The sequence below is a fragment of the Amblyomma americanum genome, chromosome 3, assembly GCF_052857255.1.
Source record: "Amblyomma americanum isolate KBUSLIRL-KWMA chromosome 3, ASM5285725v1, whole genome shotgun sequence".
NCBI lineage: Eukaryota > Metazoa > Arthropoda > Arachnida > Ixodida > Ixodidae > Amblyomma > Amblyomma americanum.
The window spans coordinates 208,188,526-208,206,500 of record NC_135499.1 but is presented as its reverse complement, the minus strand read 5'-3'; the positions used below and the strand labels follow the sequence as shown (position 1 = coordinate 208,206,500).

Below are 17,975 nucleotides of genomic sequence, written 5' to 3'. Positions count from 1 at the left end.
CTCCGGGAGCCCCGGCCGCGGAAAAATCGATCCGACAGCGGGGTGGCAGCAGTTCGGCTAGACAGAACGAGGAGGAGAGAAGAAAGCAACCATGGCCCTTTCCCTCACAGACTGCCGCGCTTTCCCTCTCTCAAATAACAAACAGGCAAGAAAGACTGCACAACCGTTCCACAGAGCAGTCACCTTCCACGAGAGCTGCAGAGAATGTGGCCAAATGATTACAAATATAGAAAACGAAAGCGCATACTGCAGGCTCACAAAAGAGGATGAGAGGGCCTTCACCTTTCCTTTTGTTCCCCTCCCACTCGGAGCGCTCGTCGTTCCGACTCGCTCTTTCGGTGCTGGAGACAGGACTTTCGTCCCCTCCAAGAGCCCGCGCAGCGCAAACACACCAAACCGTAGCGAAAGCCTCTTCTATCGCTTTCTTCGTCCCTCACTTCGTTCCCGCCAGCTTCCCTAGGCCAAAGCGCAAACCAGCATGAAAATAAAAACAGGCGGATGCCGAAAAAGAAACGCAAAAAGCCCAAGCAATGCCTGCAGTGGAGAATAGAGGAGGAGCGTCGAGGGAGACGGAGGATGAAAGAGAGACTCTTTTTTCCCTCCTCCTGCCTTGAAGAGAAGAAAATGAGAGAGAGACTTGCTGGTTCTCCTCACCCTTTCCCTAGGAATCCCACTTGCTGCTATATAACGCCCGCGCCTCCCCCTTGCCCTTAACCTTCTCCGTCCATTCGCCCCCCTGCTGCCTTTGCTTCCCGTTCGTCTGGCCTCCCATCTTCCTCTTCCTCCGCCTTTCACCCTCGCCCTTCCGCCACCGCCTCCTCCGCTCGGCAGCGCGGGCAAACACCGCCGCCTCCTCCGAAAAAGTGCCGGCGGCCGACGCCGAAGAAATGTCCGAACACAATATGGCCTGGGCGTGGTCCATTCCTCGGGCCGCACACAAGTCGCGCCGCTTGCACGGCTTCGTCGATTGGGTGCCGGTCAACAATCAACCGTGCAACAGCAACCCGGCTCAAATTCCCTCCCGGTTTTCTTCATCCTGGGCTTCTCGGCGTATTTCTTTTCTTATCCAGAGCATCAGAAGATCACTTTAGCTTCAGCCTCCCGTGCGCAAGCTGCAAATGTTCGCCAAACAGTGCCGGGAAAGACGCACAAAAACTTCGCTTTTTTTTTATTTTCACAAAGGCAGCATTTTCCGCAAACAGAGCTTGCATCATATCTCTGACATGTGCAGAAGAAAAAAAAAAGATAACGTACAGCAAGTGATGAAGCAGACGAGCCTCTGAATGACTGACAAAATCGAGCGATACTCGGTAAAAGCGAGGGGTTCGTTGCATCAAAGCTAAACGAGACGCGAAATGGAATTCAAGTACAGCGCACGGGTGTGCAGCGGGACCTACTCAATGCTCAGGCTTGACACCGCCGAGCGCGCTTTTCGATTTTTGACCGCCGCGGCTGAGCTGTACGTGATCGAGGGTTCGCAGGCGCGCGGTGACGCCCGTTTAGATACCAGAACCGAAACGACGCGCCCAAAGCGCGCACAGCAACCAGAAAAGATAATAATTATTAGAAGATGGAATGAACCCTCAAGCATAATGCCGTCGCTAAAAACCAGTCGGCACAAACTAGTGACAGTAGAACAGCGTCACTACAAGACTGCGCGAAAAGCTCCACGCGATGACAGCTCCCGGCGTGATTCGCACCGCGCCGGCTGTCGCGCAGAGACGCGCGACCGCAACGATTCCGCGCATGCGGCGAACTATGTGCGTTCCGGGAATCATCAATATTTGTGAAGGCTGATACTTCGGTAACGCTCTCCATTGAAGGAGCTTGGAATCTGGATATCCTGGTCCCTGCAAGAAAGGCAAAGAAATGGATTTGTCACTCACGAGGAGTATCGAGTCCTGTCGCCATGGTTGGAGCAGAAGACGCCTAGCCGGCTTAGCCTCGAGCGCGGTTTCGAGCGCTTTTATACCAGCTCGTACTCTCCACCCCAAACCTACCCAATGTCGCATTGCGGGATTGATAGAATATCGCCTTTAATAATGTAGCTGAATATTTATGAAAACAATGTCTTTGAAAAATAATTGAGGTCAGCTACTGCATTTAATTTGAGAATGAAATCAAAACTGAATTCTTGTAACGCATGTTGGTCGCTAGAGGGGGCCTTTTCCAGTCTTTGCTGTATGTCTGTTTTTCTGTTTTTGTCAGTCACAAGACGAGCTTCACCCAGCTGCTTGATAGGAGAGGAACCACGGGTTGTGCTTGAATTTGGCGGTGTCGGCGCTAATTTCTCGTCCAAAGAAATTTAGAAGACTCGGATGCAAAACAGATCCAGCGCCATGAAGAAAAAGGTGTTTGTTTCTGCTCGCTTCCCTTCGTCGTAAATAGTTTTTTGCGGTGATTTCTTGAAATGGACGAGCTTCGCTGCTGCCGACGCTCTTCATGCGGCAATGCGACGTTCGTTGCACCGTATCCTGACATTTGTCTGATCAGCAGGTGATCCCGCGGTGTGCAGCGTTGGAGTTCTTTATTATCTACTTGTTGGCAACTGACAGGTCACAGTGCAGACGCACGTGAGCGTAAAGACACGCCTTCCGCCCGCGTTGTCGTATCTGGGTGTTACCTTTGACCATCGCAGTGAACGCGCCGATCTTTACACTGTTCCTGCAGGCAGCTTTAGAAAATCGATCACCCATTGTTCATAAGTAGTTTACTTTGGAATTTAAACTTCCCCTTTTAATGTTGGAGATCGAAGAACTGCACTGCTTAAAGCGCGCACTGTGCTCTTGCTTTCTGTTGGAACGACAGTGTGCGGATTATTTTAACAAGGAAAAGCCTATTAAAAAAAATGGAAAGATAATACAAGCTACAACACGGAAATACATATATACAAGCTTTGTGACATTTACATACAACAACCGTTGTGCTGGTGGGATGATTTGGAACGCTGATTTCCATTTGTACCAAAGCCACCATGGCTTGCGTTTTATCATATTGTGGTACTAGAGCCGTATTGCAGCGTTCATGACGACGTTAAAGCCACACAAAAAGGATTATTACTTATTCTTGAGTTCATCAGTGAAAACAAGGAGAGTGATGATGTTATTGAATGGCATGATATTATTGTCAAATTAGAATGCTTAACAAATTGTAGGTGCTCTATTGAGGCACTGTGTGGCAATCACTGAAGGAAATTTGTCAGTTTCAGAAACACAAAGCATGTGTTGCATGTGCAGTTTTAACTCTTTTTATGTTTGCTAGTGGTCAGCATATTGCACCAAAACACAAGGAAACAACTGTGCATCAAGCATTTATATTTTAAATTTGACAGTGCGCCAGATAGGTGGAGGGTCATCTTGACTGCAGTGTAAAGCATGCAGGGAGAAGAAATGCAAGTGATGTGGACTAGCGCCACGATGTTTATATTGTTGTTATTTCTTGGCCCTGTATGTTTCGCACTGGTTGGTGAAGATGAGCATAGGCCAACTAGCTCGAACCGTACTTTGGTGCAGAGGGTCATTACATTTCATTGCATTAAGCACTCATCCTTCTGAAGCAGCTTGAAGAACAAACGAGAAGTAGTTTCTGGAGTTAAGGGCTGGTTTCTTTAGCAAGCAGACTTGCTTGACTTGACTCATGTCAGACCTTTCAGCCCAGTAAGGTATGAAGCAGTATGAAACCTTTCTCACATATTGTGAGGTGCACTTGTTAATGTTGCAGCTATTCAATGCATCTTTTGGTTTTTAAACTTTACCTGTCGGGTGTGATCCAAAATGTGCTCAATCAGGTGCTGTTGGTTTTAATGTTACTCTTGTGTTATATATAACCTGACTGCTATGTACTCTGAGTACGAAGCAATTCCTGAGCATGTATAACAACATCAGAATGCTAAGAATGATGCAAGCTGACAAAATATGCAGTGGATAGAGTACAACGTGCAAAAAAATCATTTTGAGTCAAGGTAATCGGTGAACGTGAGACTAAAATAACATTTCCCAAGACATGGCAAATGGCTGCTTTCAACGACGTTTATTGCAGTCGCATTGGTTTACAGGCTGGAATACATAGCTGAGTGATTGAAGTTGTCAGCCATATGTGTTACTTCTCAAGGGAGTACTGTTGTTTCACATTGTGCGGTAAAATTATCGAACAAAATGCATTTTAGAACTAGTGAGTGTGGACTCATGTTAAAGTTTGCCACTAGAAAACACACTTTCTTAAGTACCCATATATTGTCTTCATTATGCATAACAGCTTCAACGAACTGCCATCTGTAATTGTAGTTTTCCTGTCGGTGCATTCAAAAGTGGTTTGACAACTGTCGACATTTTTCTTGTGTGGCCTTTTGGCACTTGCTTATTCTTTCATTCATTCCCTGCGATTTCAGGTGCTGCTTATGGGCAAGAGTGGTTCGGGGAAAACGAGCATGCGCTCCATCATATTTGCCAATTACATTGCAAGGGACACACGGAGACTGGGCGCCACAAGTGAGTGCCTGTGGAATTCTCGCAGCTGTTATCTTTGGCTGCTGCTTCCTGTTGTGATACCATGGCCCAGACAAGATTGAAGCAGATGGGAAAACTCCACTGTGCTGTTTTTTTTTTAGGGCACACCAATTTTTGTGTTTCATGTGCAACTGGTTTCAGTCATAGTAATGAGCAGTAGGGCAGTTTTCTGTTGCTTCTCCGCTGTTTGTGTTATTTCAGACATTGACATAAATTTCTAGTCACATGCATATTGTCACGGACGCCGGTAGGACGTTCAATCCCTGGCAGAACAGTACCTTTGCATAACGACAGGTTACCTTCCGCAACCCCGTGAGCAGTGCATGGGTTGGAGCATTCCACCGTAATAAACAAACTGGAGCGTGGTGGTAGCGTGACATTGTCATCAAACACGCGAAAAACAGGCCTGTCGGCCTCGCTGCTGTCGGCTATGGCACAATGAGGTGAGAACGTCACGACAAGTTCGCGGAGGTTGATTATCGCACCGTGTTCCCGAAGAAAATCTAACCCGAGGATGAGGTCCTTCGAGCAATGAGCCAACACAGCGAAGCAGGCAGTGAAGGTGACACCACGAATCTCCATTCTAGCGGTGCAGACGCCAAGCGGTGTCACCAGATGGCCTCCAGCTGTCCGGATGTGTGTTCCAGGCCAAAGTGTCAGTACTTTCCTCAGGACAAGCGTCAGACCACGACTCATGACGGAGAAATCGGCGCCGGTATCTACGAGAGCAGTCACGCGGCGGCCATCAACGATGACCGAGATTTCAGCCGAAGCTTGGTCACCGTCAGAAAAACGCTGTGTGAGGGAGGTCGGACTAGGGGATCGTTCTCGCGGTCGGGTTGGGGCGTCAAGCGGAGGCGTCTCCGTTCGTCGAAAAGTCGTCGGACTTAAGGGTCGTTCAGATTGTCCAATTGAGGCGTCAAGCGAAAAAGGCGTCTCTGGGCGTCGAAAGGTCGTCGCGGCGTGGGGTCGGAGGTCGGGTCGCATGCTAACGTCGGTGAGCGGAGGATGTTCGTCATTATGTCCGGTGACGGCGGCCCTACCTCCGGGGGTTGCCGTCCTCAGTTTTCCCGCCGCGGGCTGGAGGACTGCCGGACGTAGGACTGGCGAACTGGTGAAGAAAACCGTCGAGGCGACGGTGACCTGGACTGACGTTGGGCAGTGGGTACAGGTGGGACGTTGGCCGCTAGGTACTGATCAATCTCGCGGGGTCGTTCACCATAGCGCGGCAGGGGTGCGTCGGGCAAAAATCCGCGCAGGCCAATCTGGCGGTACGGGCAGTGACGACGGATGTGGCCTGCTTCGCCGCAATGGAAGCACAGGGGCCTGTTGTTCGGCGTTCACCACATGTTTGCCTTCGTGACGGGTGGGCGGTCGTCTGGCAGTGCTGTCGTATGCGGGAATCGGTGGGACGGCGCGGTAGGGGCAGGAGAGTAGAACGCCGGCGGTGGTGGCGCAGGACTTCGCAATGTCTCGCTGTATGTCATCACATAGGGCGCTGGCGGTGGCGGCGGTGGAGTGGGCTGCACCGTGCGGCGTATCTCGTCACGGACAGCCTCCGAGATGGCGGTGACACTAGGAGGCTGCTCCACAGAGCGAAGCTTCTGCAGCTCTTCGCGAACGATGCTCCTGATGAGCTCTCGGAGGGAGGTGTTCTCATCCCCGGGCCTCGGCATGTGGCACTCCACAGCAGTGATGTTTGAGGAACGGCCGTAGTGCGCAAACCGCTGCTGCAAGGCGCGCTCCATGCCTGCCGCCTCCTTTGCAAAATCGGCGACTGTAGCCGGAGGATCGCGCACGAGCCCAGCGAACAATTGCTCCTTGACGCCCCGCATCAAATGGCGCACCTTCTTGGCTTCCGACATCGAAGGATCAGCGTGGTTGAAAAGCCGGGTCATGTCCTCCACGAACATCACCACGCTCTCGTTTGGCTGCTGCGCTCTCGATTGCAGGGCCAATTCAGCACGCTACCTCCGCTCGTTGCTGCTGAACGTATCCAGCAACTGGCGCCGGAAGTCTTGCCAGGTGTGGATGGCGGACTCGTGGTTTTCGAACCACGTCTTGGTGGCGTCCTGGAGGGCAAAGTAGACGTTCCGAAGCTTGCGGTCCTTGTCCCACAGATTAAATTCAGAGACCCTGTCATACCCGTTCAACCAGTCCTCCACATCTTCAAACTTGTCACCATGAAACGGCGCGGGCGTACGAGGCGAATGAAGAAGCAGCAGTGGCGAACTCACAGTTTGCTGGAAGGTCTGGCTGGCCACCGTAGAGGTCATCTTGCGGGACGGCGCGGCGAGGGGATTGTACTCGGGAGCTAAGCCTTTCAAGCGGCGGCTTGACTTGTGGACAGGTGTCGTGTCCAGGGTGTGTGGCTGAGCGCTGGAGGTTCCTGGGACCTCTTCGTACATAGATCGTACCCAGCACCTCCACCAAAAATGTCACGGACGCCGGTAGGACGTTCAATCCCTGGCAGAACAGTACCTGGCGAGCACACTGCGCAGAGCGTAGCCGGCAGGGCCTAGCACCGAGCAGAAGAGGACGAAGTCCGGCGCGCGACAAAGGTCGAAGACAGACCGCACGGGGGAGCCGGTAGCGTGATGGCTAAACTAAGTGCGGCAATATTGATATGCATATTTGTAGTCTAGCACTGCAAGTAGTTGGCTTTGTTTGCAGGACTGGACATTAGACAACTGCATAAAGACAACATGAGATACTTGTGTCCTTTGATTTACACATTAGTCTGCAACAATTTCTACTCACAAGTTACATTTGACTACTTGCAGTTGATTTCACCATTTGACTTATTGTACACCCAAGTTCTCAGCATACTTGGAGCTCCCAATTTTTGTTTTATTTCTTAGGGAAAATCTGAATCTAAGCAGAGCCCAATTATGAGCACGACCTAGTTCAGCAGTCCTCAATCATGGGGAAAGAAAGGCCTGCCTGAATATGTGTGCACATGGTACTTATAGTCAACGTCAAAATGACACCTGGAGCTGTGTTCCTGTCCAGTGTGTTCAGTTGTGTAAATGCATTGCACCTCACACTTATTGTTGTTGGGGTTACGATACATTTCAGTGATTTCCAATGGTAGATCGAGAGCAGGCTGCCTATTTTGCAACTAAGCAACTGAATTCGATGGAGAGCACTCACTTAAGGTCTGGGTTTGTGACATTTTCACTTCAGCCAGAGAAGTTACAAATGCTTGCACATGTTGTGTCGGTGAAGCCCGTAGTCTTCGATGTAGAGAAATAAACAGGAGAACTGATTCTGCTGGAAAGAGCTCACAGTTTTTTTTTTGGTGGTGGAGCATTTGGTAGAAGCGTTATTAGGTAGTCAGGGTGCCTGGTAGAATGCTCCGGTCTCCCAGGTCGCTGCTCATTGCTGCATTTTGTTTCACAGGGATGTTGACAGGTGATGCGTCAACCTAGTGGTACTTGCGGGGAGGGTGATAAAACCATGCATAAAGATGTGTCGGCGAGTGAAGGGGAGCGGGCGGGGAAGAGCACAGGGAATTGCAAGCACCTGACGCCAGTGTGGTGTTCTCAGTGTGTATCGAATGCATTCTTGCACTCCAAGTCGATGCTCCCATCTATCGTACTCCATGTTCTTGGGCTTTTCTTGTCTGGCTAACAAAAACGCTTCACAAAGGCCTGTACACTTGCATACTTCCAAATTGCTGGCCATGCTCAACTTGCTAGTGTGCTGTGATGCCAAGCTCTGTTTACAAGTTTCAGTGATAGTGAGGTGTGCTTTATGATGAAACCATCTGCTATGGGCTGGAGACAGTGAGGCGCCTTAGCAAGGAATGACGGGTTGGTGCCTAGTAGTATGCCAGTAATTAAAGACATCATGCAGACTTTCACTCTGCTCTGCCAATTTCAGGAGAGCAGTTAAGGACTGCTCCTTGGAGTGACCTCGGCTCGGCGGCTGCTCCCTATTGTGCCCTTGGAAAATGAGGCCCATGCTCTCAAGTGCCATTCTATGTCCTGAAAAGAGCAGAAAACATTGTCCCAACAGTGCTCCGACTCTGCCATTGTAATTCATGGTAACAGTGCTCGCTTCCCTAAATCTAGTCGATTTGATGGGCAGATGCAGCGCAACTGGGATGCAGGACAGAGGAAAGAAGCAGGCAAGACGTGCAGCAAATACTAGTTCCCACATGCATAGCTGTTGCTGCTTCCACTGAAACTGCTGGTGCAATTCTATCTATTAGTCAGCATGGACATAGCCATAAATATTTTATCATATCTATTTGTGTACGTGGAATTGACGTCTTTATGCTATGCTTGCACATGTAGCAATGAACACCCTAAACTTAGTGTGGGTTTCTCATTGCAGTTGATGTTGAGCACTCACACGTACGCTTCCTTGGCAACCTGGTCCTCAACTTGTGGGACTGTGGCGGGCAGGAAGCTTTTATGGAGAACTACTTTGCCAGTCAGAAGGACACCATTTTCCGCAATGTTGAGGTAAAGCGCATTCCATTGACGAGCTTATTTTTCAGGTGTCACAGATGCTATAATGGTGTTTGTGTGCTGTTTTAGTTGTGCACCCCTGGAACAGGCATACTCAGTGCAAAACTGAACTTGTTACAACCAGTTGTAGTGAGCTTACAGTTTCAAAGGTATTTTTTAGCTTCCATTTTACAGGGTGTGTGTGCTTTCTTTGTGGATATAGTCAATCCAATTGCATTGCAGTGATGAGGGAACGTTTCCTGGATTTGAGCACGTTAAAGAACCCCAGGTGGTCGAAATTTCCGGAGCCCTTCACTATGGCGTCCCTCATTGCCTGGTTCGCTTTGGGACATTAAACCCCCATAAACCATTTCCTGGATTTGGGGTGTTGTTATTGGTTGTCATTGTGACGGTTTCATGCTGGTGGTTTGTGCTGCTACTCAAAAGTTTACTAAATGAAATTCTTAAAAGTCTACAAAGCAGTTGTATGGGACTTGACACTTCATTTAGCCACTGATATTTGTTGAAGACATAGGTCAGTTAACTCACTTATGAGTCGACTTATTGGGGCTCACTCAGGCTGACATTCAGATCATGATCTGTGTGGTGAGTGAGTTCGGGCTCACATGCAGATCATGATCTTAGTTGAAGTGGGTTCAGACTCGCATTTAGATCATGATCTGACTAGTGAGTGTGTCCGAACTCACATTAAGATCATGATCTGAGTAGTGTGTGTGAGTCCGATCTCAGGTTCAGATCATGGTCTGTGTTTTCATGACGATGGCATGTGCTTAGATTTTTTTTCCTTGTTTGCTGGCAGCAGAGGGGATGAACATTTTACTGCTGCGGCCAAGCATGAGGGCACGGCAGCTTGGCGGCATAGAGGGGAAAGAGGATTCTGCGAAAGCGAGGAAGATGGTGTTTTGTCCTTTCCCAGTTGCTAGTTTACCTAGGTGCAGTAATGAGCTGCGTGGGGATGTGTCGGAAGCTTTCACAGAGTTTCACAATGTCGCTGAGTGGGGGTGCAGGAGTCCTTTTGTCGCACGGCTCGGTCAGCTGGGGGGCGTGCCCCTTGGGGATCTCTGAGCCCATGTGTGCCTTGAGTCGAAACGAGTGATTGAGTCCAAATGTGTTGCGAGTTGAGATGAGTGAGTGAGCCCAAATGAGTTGAGTCGAAGTGATCTGTGAGTCGTGATGAGTCGTGAGTTGGAGTGAGTCCACATGAGCTGTGAGCCTAAATGAGTCTGAGTTTAGTTTGCCCATAGGTTCACCAAACTTTTATGAGTGAGTCTGAGTGAGTACACATGGTTCTGCGGAGGTATGGTGCAAGAACATGTGGAAGTAAGCAGCTCCATAGGTTAGTGCATGGTGGCAGTAGCAGTAATAGGTATATGCAAGTTACACGAGTTTTATTTTAGGTGGGCCAGCAGCGTTGGTAGCAAATGCTCATGCTGCTGTGTGTATGTCAGCCACGGTGCTCTACTAAAAGCTGTTGGCCGTGCGGAGGTTGCCACCTCAAGTCACTAACAACATGCATTACCAATGAGCTCATAACAGACCAAGTGCAGCCGAACTGCCACTGTAGATTTTCAGTGTTTTGCACATGTCACAGATCTTTTTGAACAAGCTATACCAGGCATTGTGTCATGCCGTGCAGGTCTTGATCTATGTATTCGATGTGGAGTCACGGGAACTGGAGAAAGACTTGCACTACTACCAGTCATGCCTGGAGGCAATTCTGCAGAACTCAGCGGAGGCCAAGATCTTTTGTCTTGTACACAAAATGGACCTGGTGCCTGAGGAGCAGAGGGAAAGGGTGTGTTTTCTTTTGTTTTTGTCGCTGAGCATCCTAGTCTTGAAAAAAGATGCATGGAATATATTCTGTACCTCTTTTTCCTGGTATTTTTTTCTTTAAATAATTGAGTACATTGACTGACTGGTGCTCTGCTGGTTGCAGTAATGCATAGTTTTGAGTGTGTAAAGGTATCAGAAATCGAACTCAGAATTATGGACCAAGCCCAAAGCAAGAGTTGCTGAAGTGTAGCTTGCCTGCACCAACAATGGCATTTATCTAGTGCTCCAAAAAGCCATTTTATTTCATGTTTTAGTTCATGGACAGCCTCTTTATTATAGATCGAAGTGCCATTTTTCAACCACTTATATACAACTTTTTACCAATCTTTATAAAAGGTTCATTGTGTTTTCTTGTTTTTCAACTTTTCGCTGCAGCCTTCCAGAGTGCTAGTTTCATGTGTGACCTTCAAGAAGTGCTCATGTTAGCTGTACTCGCAATTTTTTTCGCTTCTTTATTAGATTCTGGAGGACATTGTGTAGCGTACAGATGATAGAGATGGTAGTCATTTTTTGTGCATTGGATGTATTCTGCTCTTCTTGGGCACTTATACTAATACTTCTGGTGGCAGGTATACCTTGTCACTGATTTAAATGCACCTGACTGGGAGGATTTAGTAATTTTTTCATCTTGATTGTTGTTGCGGCACTTAACATGTTCACTGCGTTGTGGATCACCAGCCGATGCCGATGCATATGCAAGCTGTACGGCAACGAATGCTGAGTCATGCGATCAATCCTTGGGATAGCTTAGCAAGTTTCAAAGAGCCTGGAAAAAACACGCAAGGTCGCTACCATTTGCTGGCAGCACAAAGTAGCTGCTTGTGTTTGTTGGTCGCTGGTGGGTCATGTACTCGATGAAATTTAAAGGTGGCGCACTAATGGGCCACAATACAGATATTTGGGCCTCAAAAATCGCTTCTGCAGTGAACATGTTAAAATGCCTGGCTCTTTTGAGACACTGTTTATTGAAGTAGTAACACACACATGCAAATGTGAGGAAAATAGCGGTGGCTTTTATTTGTTTGTTGCACGATTGGAAAGTTTGAATAGTTCATGAATACTGTAATTTGGTTTCCTCTGATTGAATGCCTTGACAGGGCATTAAAGATGGACAGTGCCCACTGTGCTGCACAAAGTGTGGATTCCAGGCCCTGTTTTGTGCCTGTGGCAAGGATATCTTTGCTTTTTCACTTAGTATTTCGATCTAATGAATTTAATTCCTGTTTCACCAAATGTGGTCATGATTACATGAAAAGAAGTGCAGTGTATTGTGGAAGACCGCTGTGTACTGCGTCTTTTCTCAATACAGTATGTTTGTTTATTGTCTTCAGTCAAAATATGTATTTTCGGCTCCACAGCTTCATCCGGCGATTGATTACATGTGTTGACTTTTGCCAGACTGACCTGCTTATGGCTCCATACTGTGCCTTTGCATATAGTTTGTTCACTCAGAACAGCCATGTTGAAGCACTGCTGATTTTATTGGTTATTCAACTTCAGTGCTTTGTTCCTGGTGCCTATTTCCCTGCAGATATTCCGTCTGAGGCAGGAAGACCTCAACAGGTTGTCCAAGCCCCTGGAGTGTGTGTGCTTCAAAACATCAATATGGGATGAGACACTTTACAAGGTAGGGTGCAGTTTTCTCGCCCGCTAGTAGCGTAGTGTCAGCCTGGGATTGTTAAAGGAGGCCAGCAATATTACAATAAGCACCTGTGGTGTGTCTTGTCCTAACATGGTATCGAGTTGGAGGAGAAAAAGCACAAAGTTGGTTAAAGTGTGTACATTTTAAAGCACAGAATGGCAAAAGTAGCAAATGAATATAGTGTGCACACTATGGCTATAGATGTAGTACACTTACCATATTACTCTGGCCTCGTATCATTCGTTCCTTTTGAAGCTCCAGTGAGTGTTTGGGCGAAAAAAAAAAGGAGCAGTATAAAACGATGTTGTGGCACTGAAAATCATGGTCAGAGCTGTGAGGCGCTCAGTGTTTGAGCCCTCTGGCTATAATTTTTACTGAGTGTGAACTACTTTTTGGCCGTGGATTCGAGTTAGGGGATAAAAAGCACAAAGTTGGTTAAAGTGTGTACATTTTAGAGCATAGAATGGCAAAAGTAACAAATGAAAATAAAGTGTGCACGCTATGGCTATAAATGTAGTACACTTTCACTGCTGTGTGTAGGTTTGCTCATTTTAATGTGTTTTGGGTTGCAAACGTGCATATTCAACTTTCAGTTTGATGAATCTCCTGGATTTAAGCCCTGTGCACACTGCTTCAATACCTTACTTCATGATTACAAGAAATAAAATTGACTTCCTGGCCTCCTGTGCCTCAGCAGGCACTTACCATGAACAGCTTTGTTGGTTTGTCTGAGCACGCTTCCTCTGTGTGCAGGCCTGGTCTTCAATTGTGTACACGCTCATACCTAACGTGCAGCAGCTGGAAAGCAATTTGGAGCAGTTCACCAACATCATCGATGCCAATGAGGTTCTTCTGTTTGAGCGGGCCACCTTCCTTGTGAGTACATGGCATGGTGGCTACGAAAAAGAATTAGTGGGGGCTGTTTTCCAGGGGTCTCTCAAGCGAGAAATTTTGTGTAGAGTGGCTGCTTTGGCCTCAGTTTTCTCCGCTGAGGAAAGTGCTAGAAGTACTTGGTGCAGATAGGACTTCTGTCAAGAGTGCTCTAGGCAGGCCCTATTACATTGGTTGGGAACTGTGCCTTTTTGTCTCGAGCAGATAATCAGCCACTGCCAGCGCAAGCCACACCATGATGTCCATCGCTTTGAGAAGGTCTCCAACATCATCAAGCAGTTCAAGCTGAGCTGCAGCAAGCTGGCTGCCCAGTTCCAAAGCATGGAAGTGCGTAACAGCAACTTTGCAGCCTTCATAGACGTCTTCACCCCAAACACGTACATCATGGTGATCATGGCTGACCCCACAATGCGTAAGCGTACCTCTTTCTCATGTGTCTATGATGAACCGATTGCTGGTGCATTACAAAGGCCAGCTGCAATGTGACAAGTATACCAATGTATTGTTAAATAACTTGCCTGTTAAAGGGCGACTCTACCAACTTCTAAAAACTCTAGGTTTGGTTGTGTACAGAAAATGGAAATCCTTTTGTCACAAATGTAGACCTCATCTGCAAAAGTAGCTCAATAATTTCTTGCAAATGCCACCTATTTAAGAAACACTTTGTAAACCTGAAACCTAAATATATAGGGGTTGGACCACTCGGACAGCCCTGTTAAGCTGCACCACAGTCCTAATGCTACTGAGGTGTGAAAATTGGCTGTTTTGTCCACATGCACTACTCAGTCTGTGGTTTAACCCCTTGCAGTCCCTAGTTGGGCCCCTCCCGCTGCTTGGGTCTGCTGTCGGGCACTGCCCAACAAGCTTTTCTGTGGTTGATTGTGCGCATTTTCCTTACTACGCATGATATGCCATCTCTTAAACCACACGCTGCCCAAATATCCTTGAATGACTTGGGCACATAAAGAAACACCAAAAATGTACATTTCATGAGTTTTTCTTGCACAGTTGTTTGCTTTCGTGGTGCTCAAAACTGGCGAAATAGTTTCGGGTCAGAACCTCTGCAAAGTGGAGAAAAGTTTTGGACTGCGAAGGGTTCATTTAAACTTTCATTTGGTGCAATTGTCGAGGAAAAGTGGTGTTTAATCCCCTAATTCTTTATTCTTTTTTTGCAGCATCAGCAGCCACCCTGATCAATATCAAGAATGCTCGGAAACACTTCGAGAAGCTAGAAAGTGCTAAAGGCTCAAGCTCACAGTCGTTGGCAAGGCGATAGTTCCTAGGTACTCCTAATAGCTTGTGTCTGCTCCGTACCTCGCACGAGCTGCCTGGCTCCATGCATAGTATGGCCCTAGGCAACTTGTGCTGCCGGCCACATATGGCCAAGGACTGCCTAGTTGAAGTCAAGTGTTGAAGCTCTAATCACGTAAGTGCAGTCGAGGTGATCTGCAGAGAGCCTTTTTTGCTCTTCTTGGGCGGGTCTTGTCACATCACATATGTAGAGTGGATTATTGTTGTTGTTGGCAAATATTTTTTCTTTGGGGGTACTCCCAAATTCAAGCACCCCACCACTCTGGGACAATGAAATGGATCTTGACGTTGGCAGTTGTGGGCATTGCTCTTTGAGGCAATGGATATACAGTTCGGCATGGTTCAGAGATGTGTATTTTGTACAAATTAACATCCAATAAAAGCGTTATCTTGAGACTTGGCTCATTTTTCTTAGTGTGCATAAATTATAGGTGGAAAACTTGCAGTGCAGGCAGTACGGAAAAGAAAACGTTAAGTCATCCACATTGCCACCCACATGCAAAGCACAATGAGTAAATGTCAAACATGTCTGCCATTGTGACTCAAAATGTATAATGTATTGACATGTTTCAGTGTTTCCCTCATCTTTTATTTACAACGCATGGGATGCAAGGGTTTTCTAACCCTCGTGTAACGCAAGTATTGTAGAATGTGTTATGCTGGACCTGCAAGGTACAGTTGATTTGAAGTCTGCTAATTTTTTGACGCCAGCTAATCGGGAATGGTGAATCAGTCATTTTTCTAACTTTGAGGTCTGCTGATGCCTTAAGCTCTGGACATTTATTTTAGTGTATTTCTATAATTTGACTTGGTTCTGCCCAAATCTTTATCCTAAATTGTCAATTCTTAGTACTTATTTTTTTGGCAGTTTCAATGCGCAAATCTAAAATGTCGTATTTGTTTTTGACAGCTTCACACAAAGAAAGTTGAGGACAATGGCAGCTGAGGGAATTCTGTTTTTATGATGTATTCTTCAGTACAGAAGTCATTTAAGCTTCATACCTAAACATTCCATTGCGTGCGTTGGAAAACAGTTGGCACAAGGGAAGTATCAGAAGACCTGAGCAGACACTAGTGTCGTCTAGCTAGCATAATGGATCCTTTTATTCCCCTTGATTATACTTCACTTAACTGGGGCCAGTGACACAACTGCATTTTTGCATGGGTTCACACCGTGGGAGAACATGCCAAGAGCAGTGCATGTGCTCACTAAAATGATGCCCCTTGATCATAGTGGGAAACTCCAAAGGTAGCACCTTGACCACCATGCACTTGCATGGCTGGTATGCTATTTTCTTATTAGTTTTGCTCCATGATGTTTCAAGATGAGTAAAATGAGAAAGTGGAGGCCTCTGAAGCACACGTCACATGCATCCTATTTCTATAAATGCGAAAGCAATAGACGTCTCACCTCAGCGGAAATCAGACGTCGCCAAAAATGCGGTCCCGAAAAGTGGCCCCAAAAAGTTGCATTACAAAACTCGCGATTAGTCGAAACGGTGTGGCATCATCTAAGGCGGGAAAATGCGAAATTTTAACTAGCAATAATCAGTACTAGTACTTACAATTACACCAACTGCAAAGGAATAGAATAGAATTAGAATTGGCATATAATTAGAATTACATTGGAATATAATTAGGATAGAATTGCAATGCTTTTGTATTACTTGCACTTTAGTTCCTCAAGTGCCTACAGCAATCTTACAAAAAATTCGTACCAAATATCTTCAGTTTGTGCAAGCCTGTGATAAAATAATGCCTTTTGCATTTTCTTGTAAATGTTGTACGGAATCGATAGTAGATGTTACAGCGCTCTGTTATAAGTAAATTGTAGGGCCCCCTTTGAGCCACTTTCCAACGCTGACACTGCAGGAAACTAAGTTTCAAGCCCCGATGTATACTATAATATGTGCAACGTGACTGGACTCTGTTGTCTGTTTTTGTATCCAGTTTGCATTTCATTGATGCTGTACTGAATGTAAACTGATAGAAAAACTAAACTTCAGTTTTGCAGTTGCTGTGATCAGAAATATGCAGTCTACTAACGTTGAGACATACTGAGGCTCTTTGGCAAGATTTTCCTAAATGTGAAATTTCTTCCCAGCTGTTCTCAAGAGTAGTTTTGTATACCTGTGGCTTGTTCTGTACAACCTTCTCAACATATTGATTTTTGGTTCTACATGTCTCGAAACCATTACATTTTAAGCACCTGGGTAAATTGAGCAGCGAATGAAATGAACATGTAATGAAGTCGTGCAGGAGGCTCTGCATTATGTGATGCAGTTTTTTCAAATGGGAAACAGAGTGATTAGATTCCCACTGTGACCCAGACAGTTTTGTGAGACTCATTGAAGCTACTTGCCATGTTTCTATGATGACCAGTCCCAGATGCTGACATTATGTATACAAACTGTGGGTAGACTGACTAGTCTTTTTCTATGCTGAGCTTGTTTTTGTATGCTCATGCTCAATTATGATGCACACACAAAATGTTTTAAAAGTAGCATTGAAGAAATCCGGAATGCAGAGTCCTGTCAAAGTAGGGTGAATGATTATCTTCCCTGGATAACAAACATGCTAAGTTAACCAACACCAGTGCTTTGATAAGCAATATGACAATGTACAAAAACCGAGTGACACGCATTGTCTGAATGAGCATGTTTGGCCTGTCCACATATCTACCTACTATTGCATTGCTCGGGACAGGTTTCAGTACTGCAGCTGACAAAACTGCTGGTTTGTTTAAGCAAAATTTTTTTAACAGCTGATGTTTGACGGTGGGCTTTGTTAGGCTCTATGTAGCATCTGCCTTATCCAGGCAGAATTAATAGAGTATATGCATCATATATGAGACCAGAAATTCCATTCTCACAATGGCTAGAACAGCCATGCCAAGAATAGTATTAAATAAAATCCACTCTCTGTGCAAAAATTTGAAGCTGAAAAAGCTGGCCATTTAGCCAGGAGCAGCATATATACGTATCTATCCTGTGAACAACGCAGCAGTCAGTACACAGATTTGCATGTTTGCTAACCTACAGACACTTCATTACGTAAATGCTAACTTGACCAAAAGGGAGCGAGAGCAAGAATTATTTGCACTATTTTTGTTTGTGCAATGCAGATATAGCTCAGGGTGTTGTTTTCTGTTCTTAAGCCAGTGGCAATAAATTCACAAACATGATAGACAGTTTTTCACAGATTATTACCAGCAATGCAGGAATTACTTTGTCAGGACCTACAGGCCGTTATGTTGTTTGCACAGAAGAGCCAAAAAGTGCTTTTCACTATGAAGAACACATGCAAAATGCTCAT

At 46.3% G+C, this 17,975-nt stretch overlaps 2 protein-coding genes across 2 annotated transcripts in view; one reads left to right on the top strand and one right to left on the bottom strand.

Annotated features, from left to right (window-relative positions):
* The window catches only part of LOC144125957 (uncharacterized), a 144,817-nt gene extending 142,877 nt beyond the window's left edge, over positions 1-1,940 (bottom strand). The window contains exon 1 of the mRNA XM_077659798.1: positions 1,887-1,940. Coding sequence (XP_077515924.1) covers positions 1,887-1,911 — 25 coding nt within the window. The 5' untranslated portion in view covers positions 1,912-1,940. The remainder of the gene's footprint in view (positions 1-1,886) is intronic.
* A 254-nt stretch (positions 1,941-2,194) lies between these two features.
* RagA-B (Ras-related GTP binding A/B) lies at positions 2,195-15,056 on the top strand. The gene is made up of 8 exons (XM_077659789.1): positions 2,195-2,351; positions 4,388-4,487; positions 8,847-8,977; positions 10,620-10,778; positions 12,348-12,443; positions 13,212-13,334; positions 13,554-13,761; positions 14,525-15,056. Exons 1-8 carry the CDS (start codon positions 2,319-2,321, stop codon positions 14,623-14,625), a joined length of 951 nt encoding a protein of 316 aa, XP_077515915.1. The 5' UTR covers positions 2,195-2,318; the 3' UTR covers positions 14,626-15,056.
* Positions 15,057-17,975: the final 2,919 nt, after the last annotated feature.

What these genes read in the sequence shown, in the direction of transcription:
- RagA-B (XM_077659789.1), top strand. Translation starts at nt 2,319, where the DNA reads ATGCAAAACAGATCCAGCGCCATGAAGAAAAAG. An exon ending in CCAGCGCCATGAAGAAAAAG is followed by an intron (nt 2,352 to 4,387) that starts GTGTTTGTTTCT and finishes CTGCGATTTCAG; the next exon opens with GTGCTGCTTATGGGCAAGAG. An exon ending in GGGATGAGACACTTTACAAG is followed by an intron (nt 12,444 to 13,211) that starts GTAGGGTGCAGT and finishes CTCTGTGTGCAG; the next exon opens with GCCTGGTCTTCAATTGTGTA.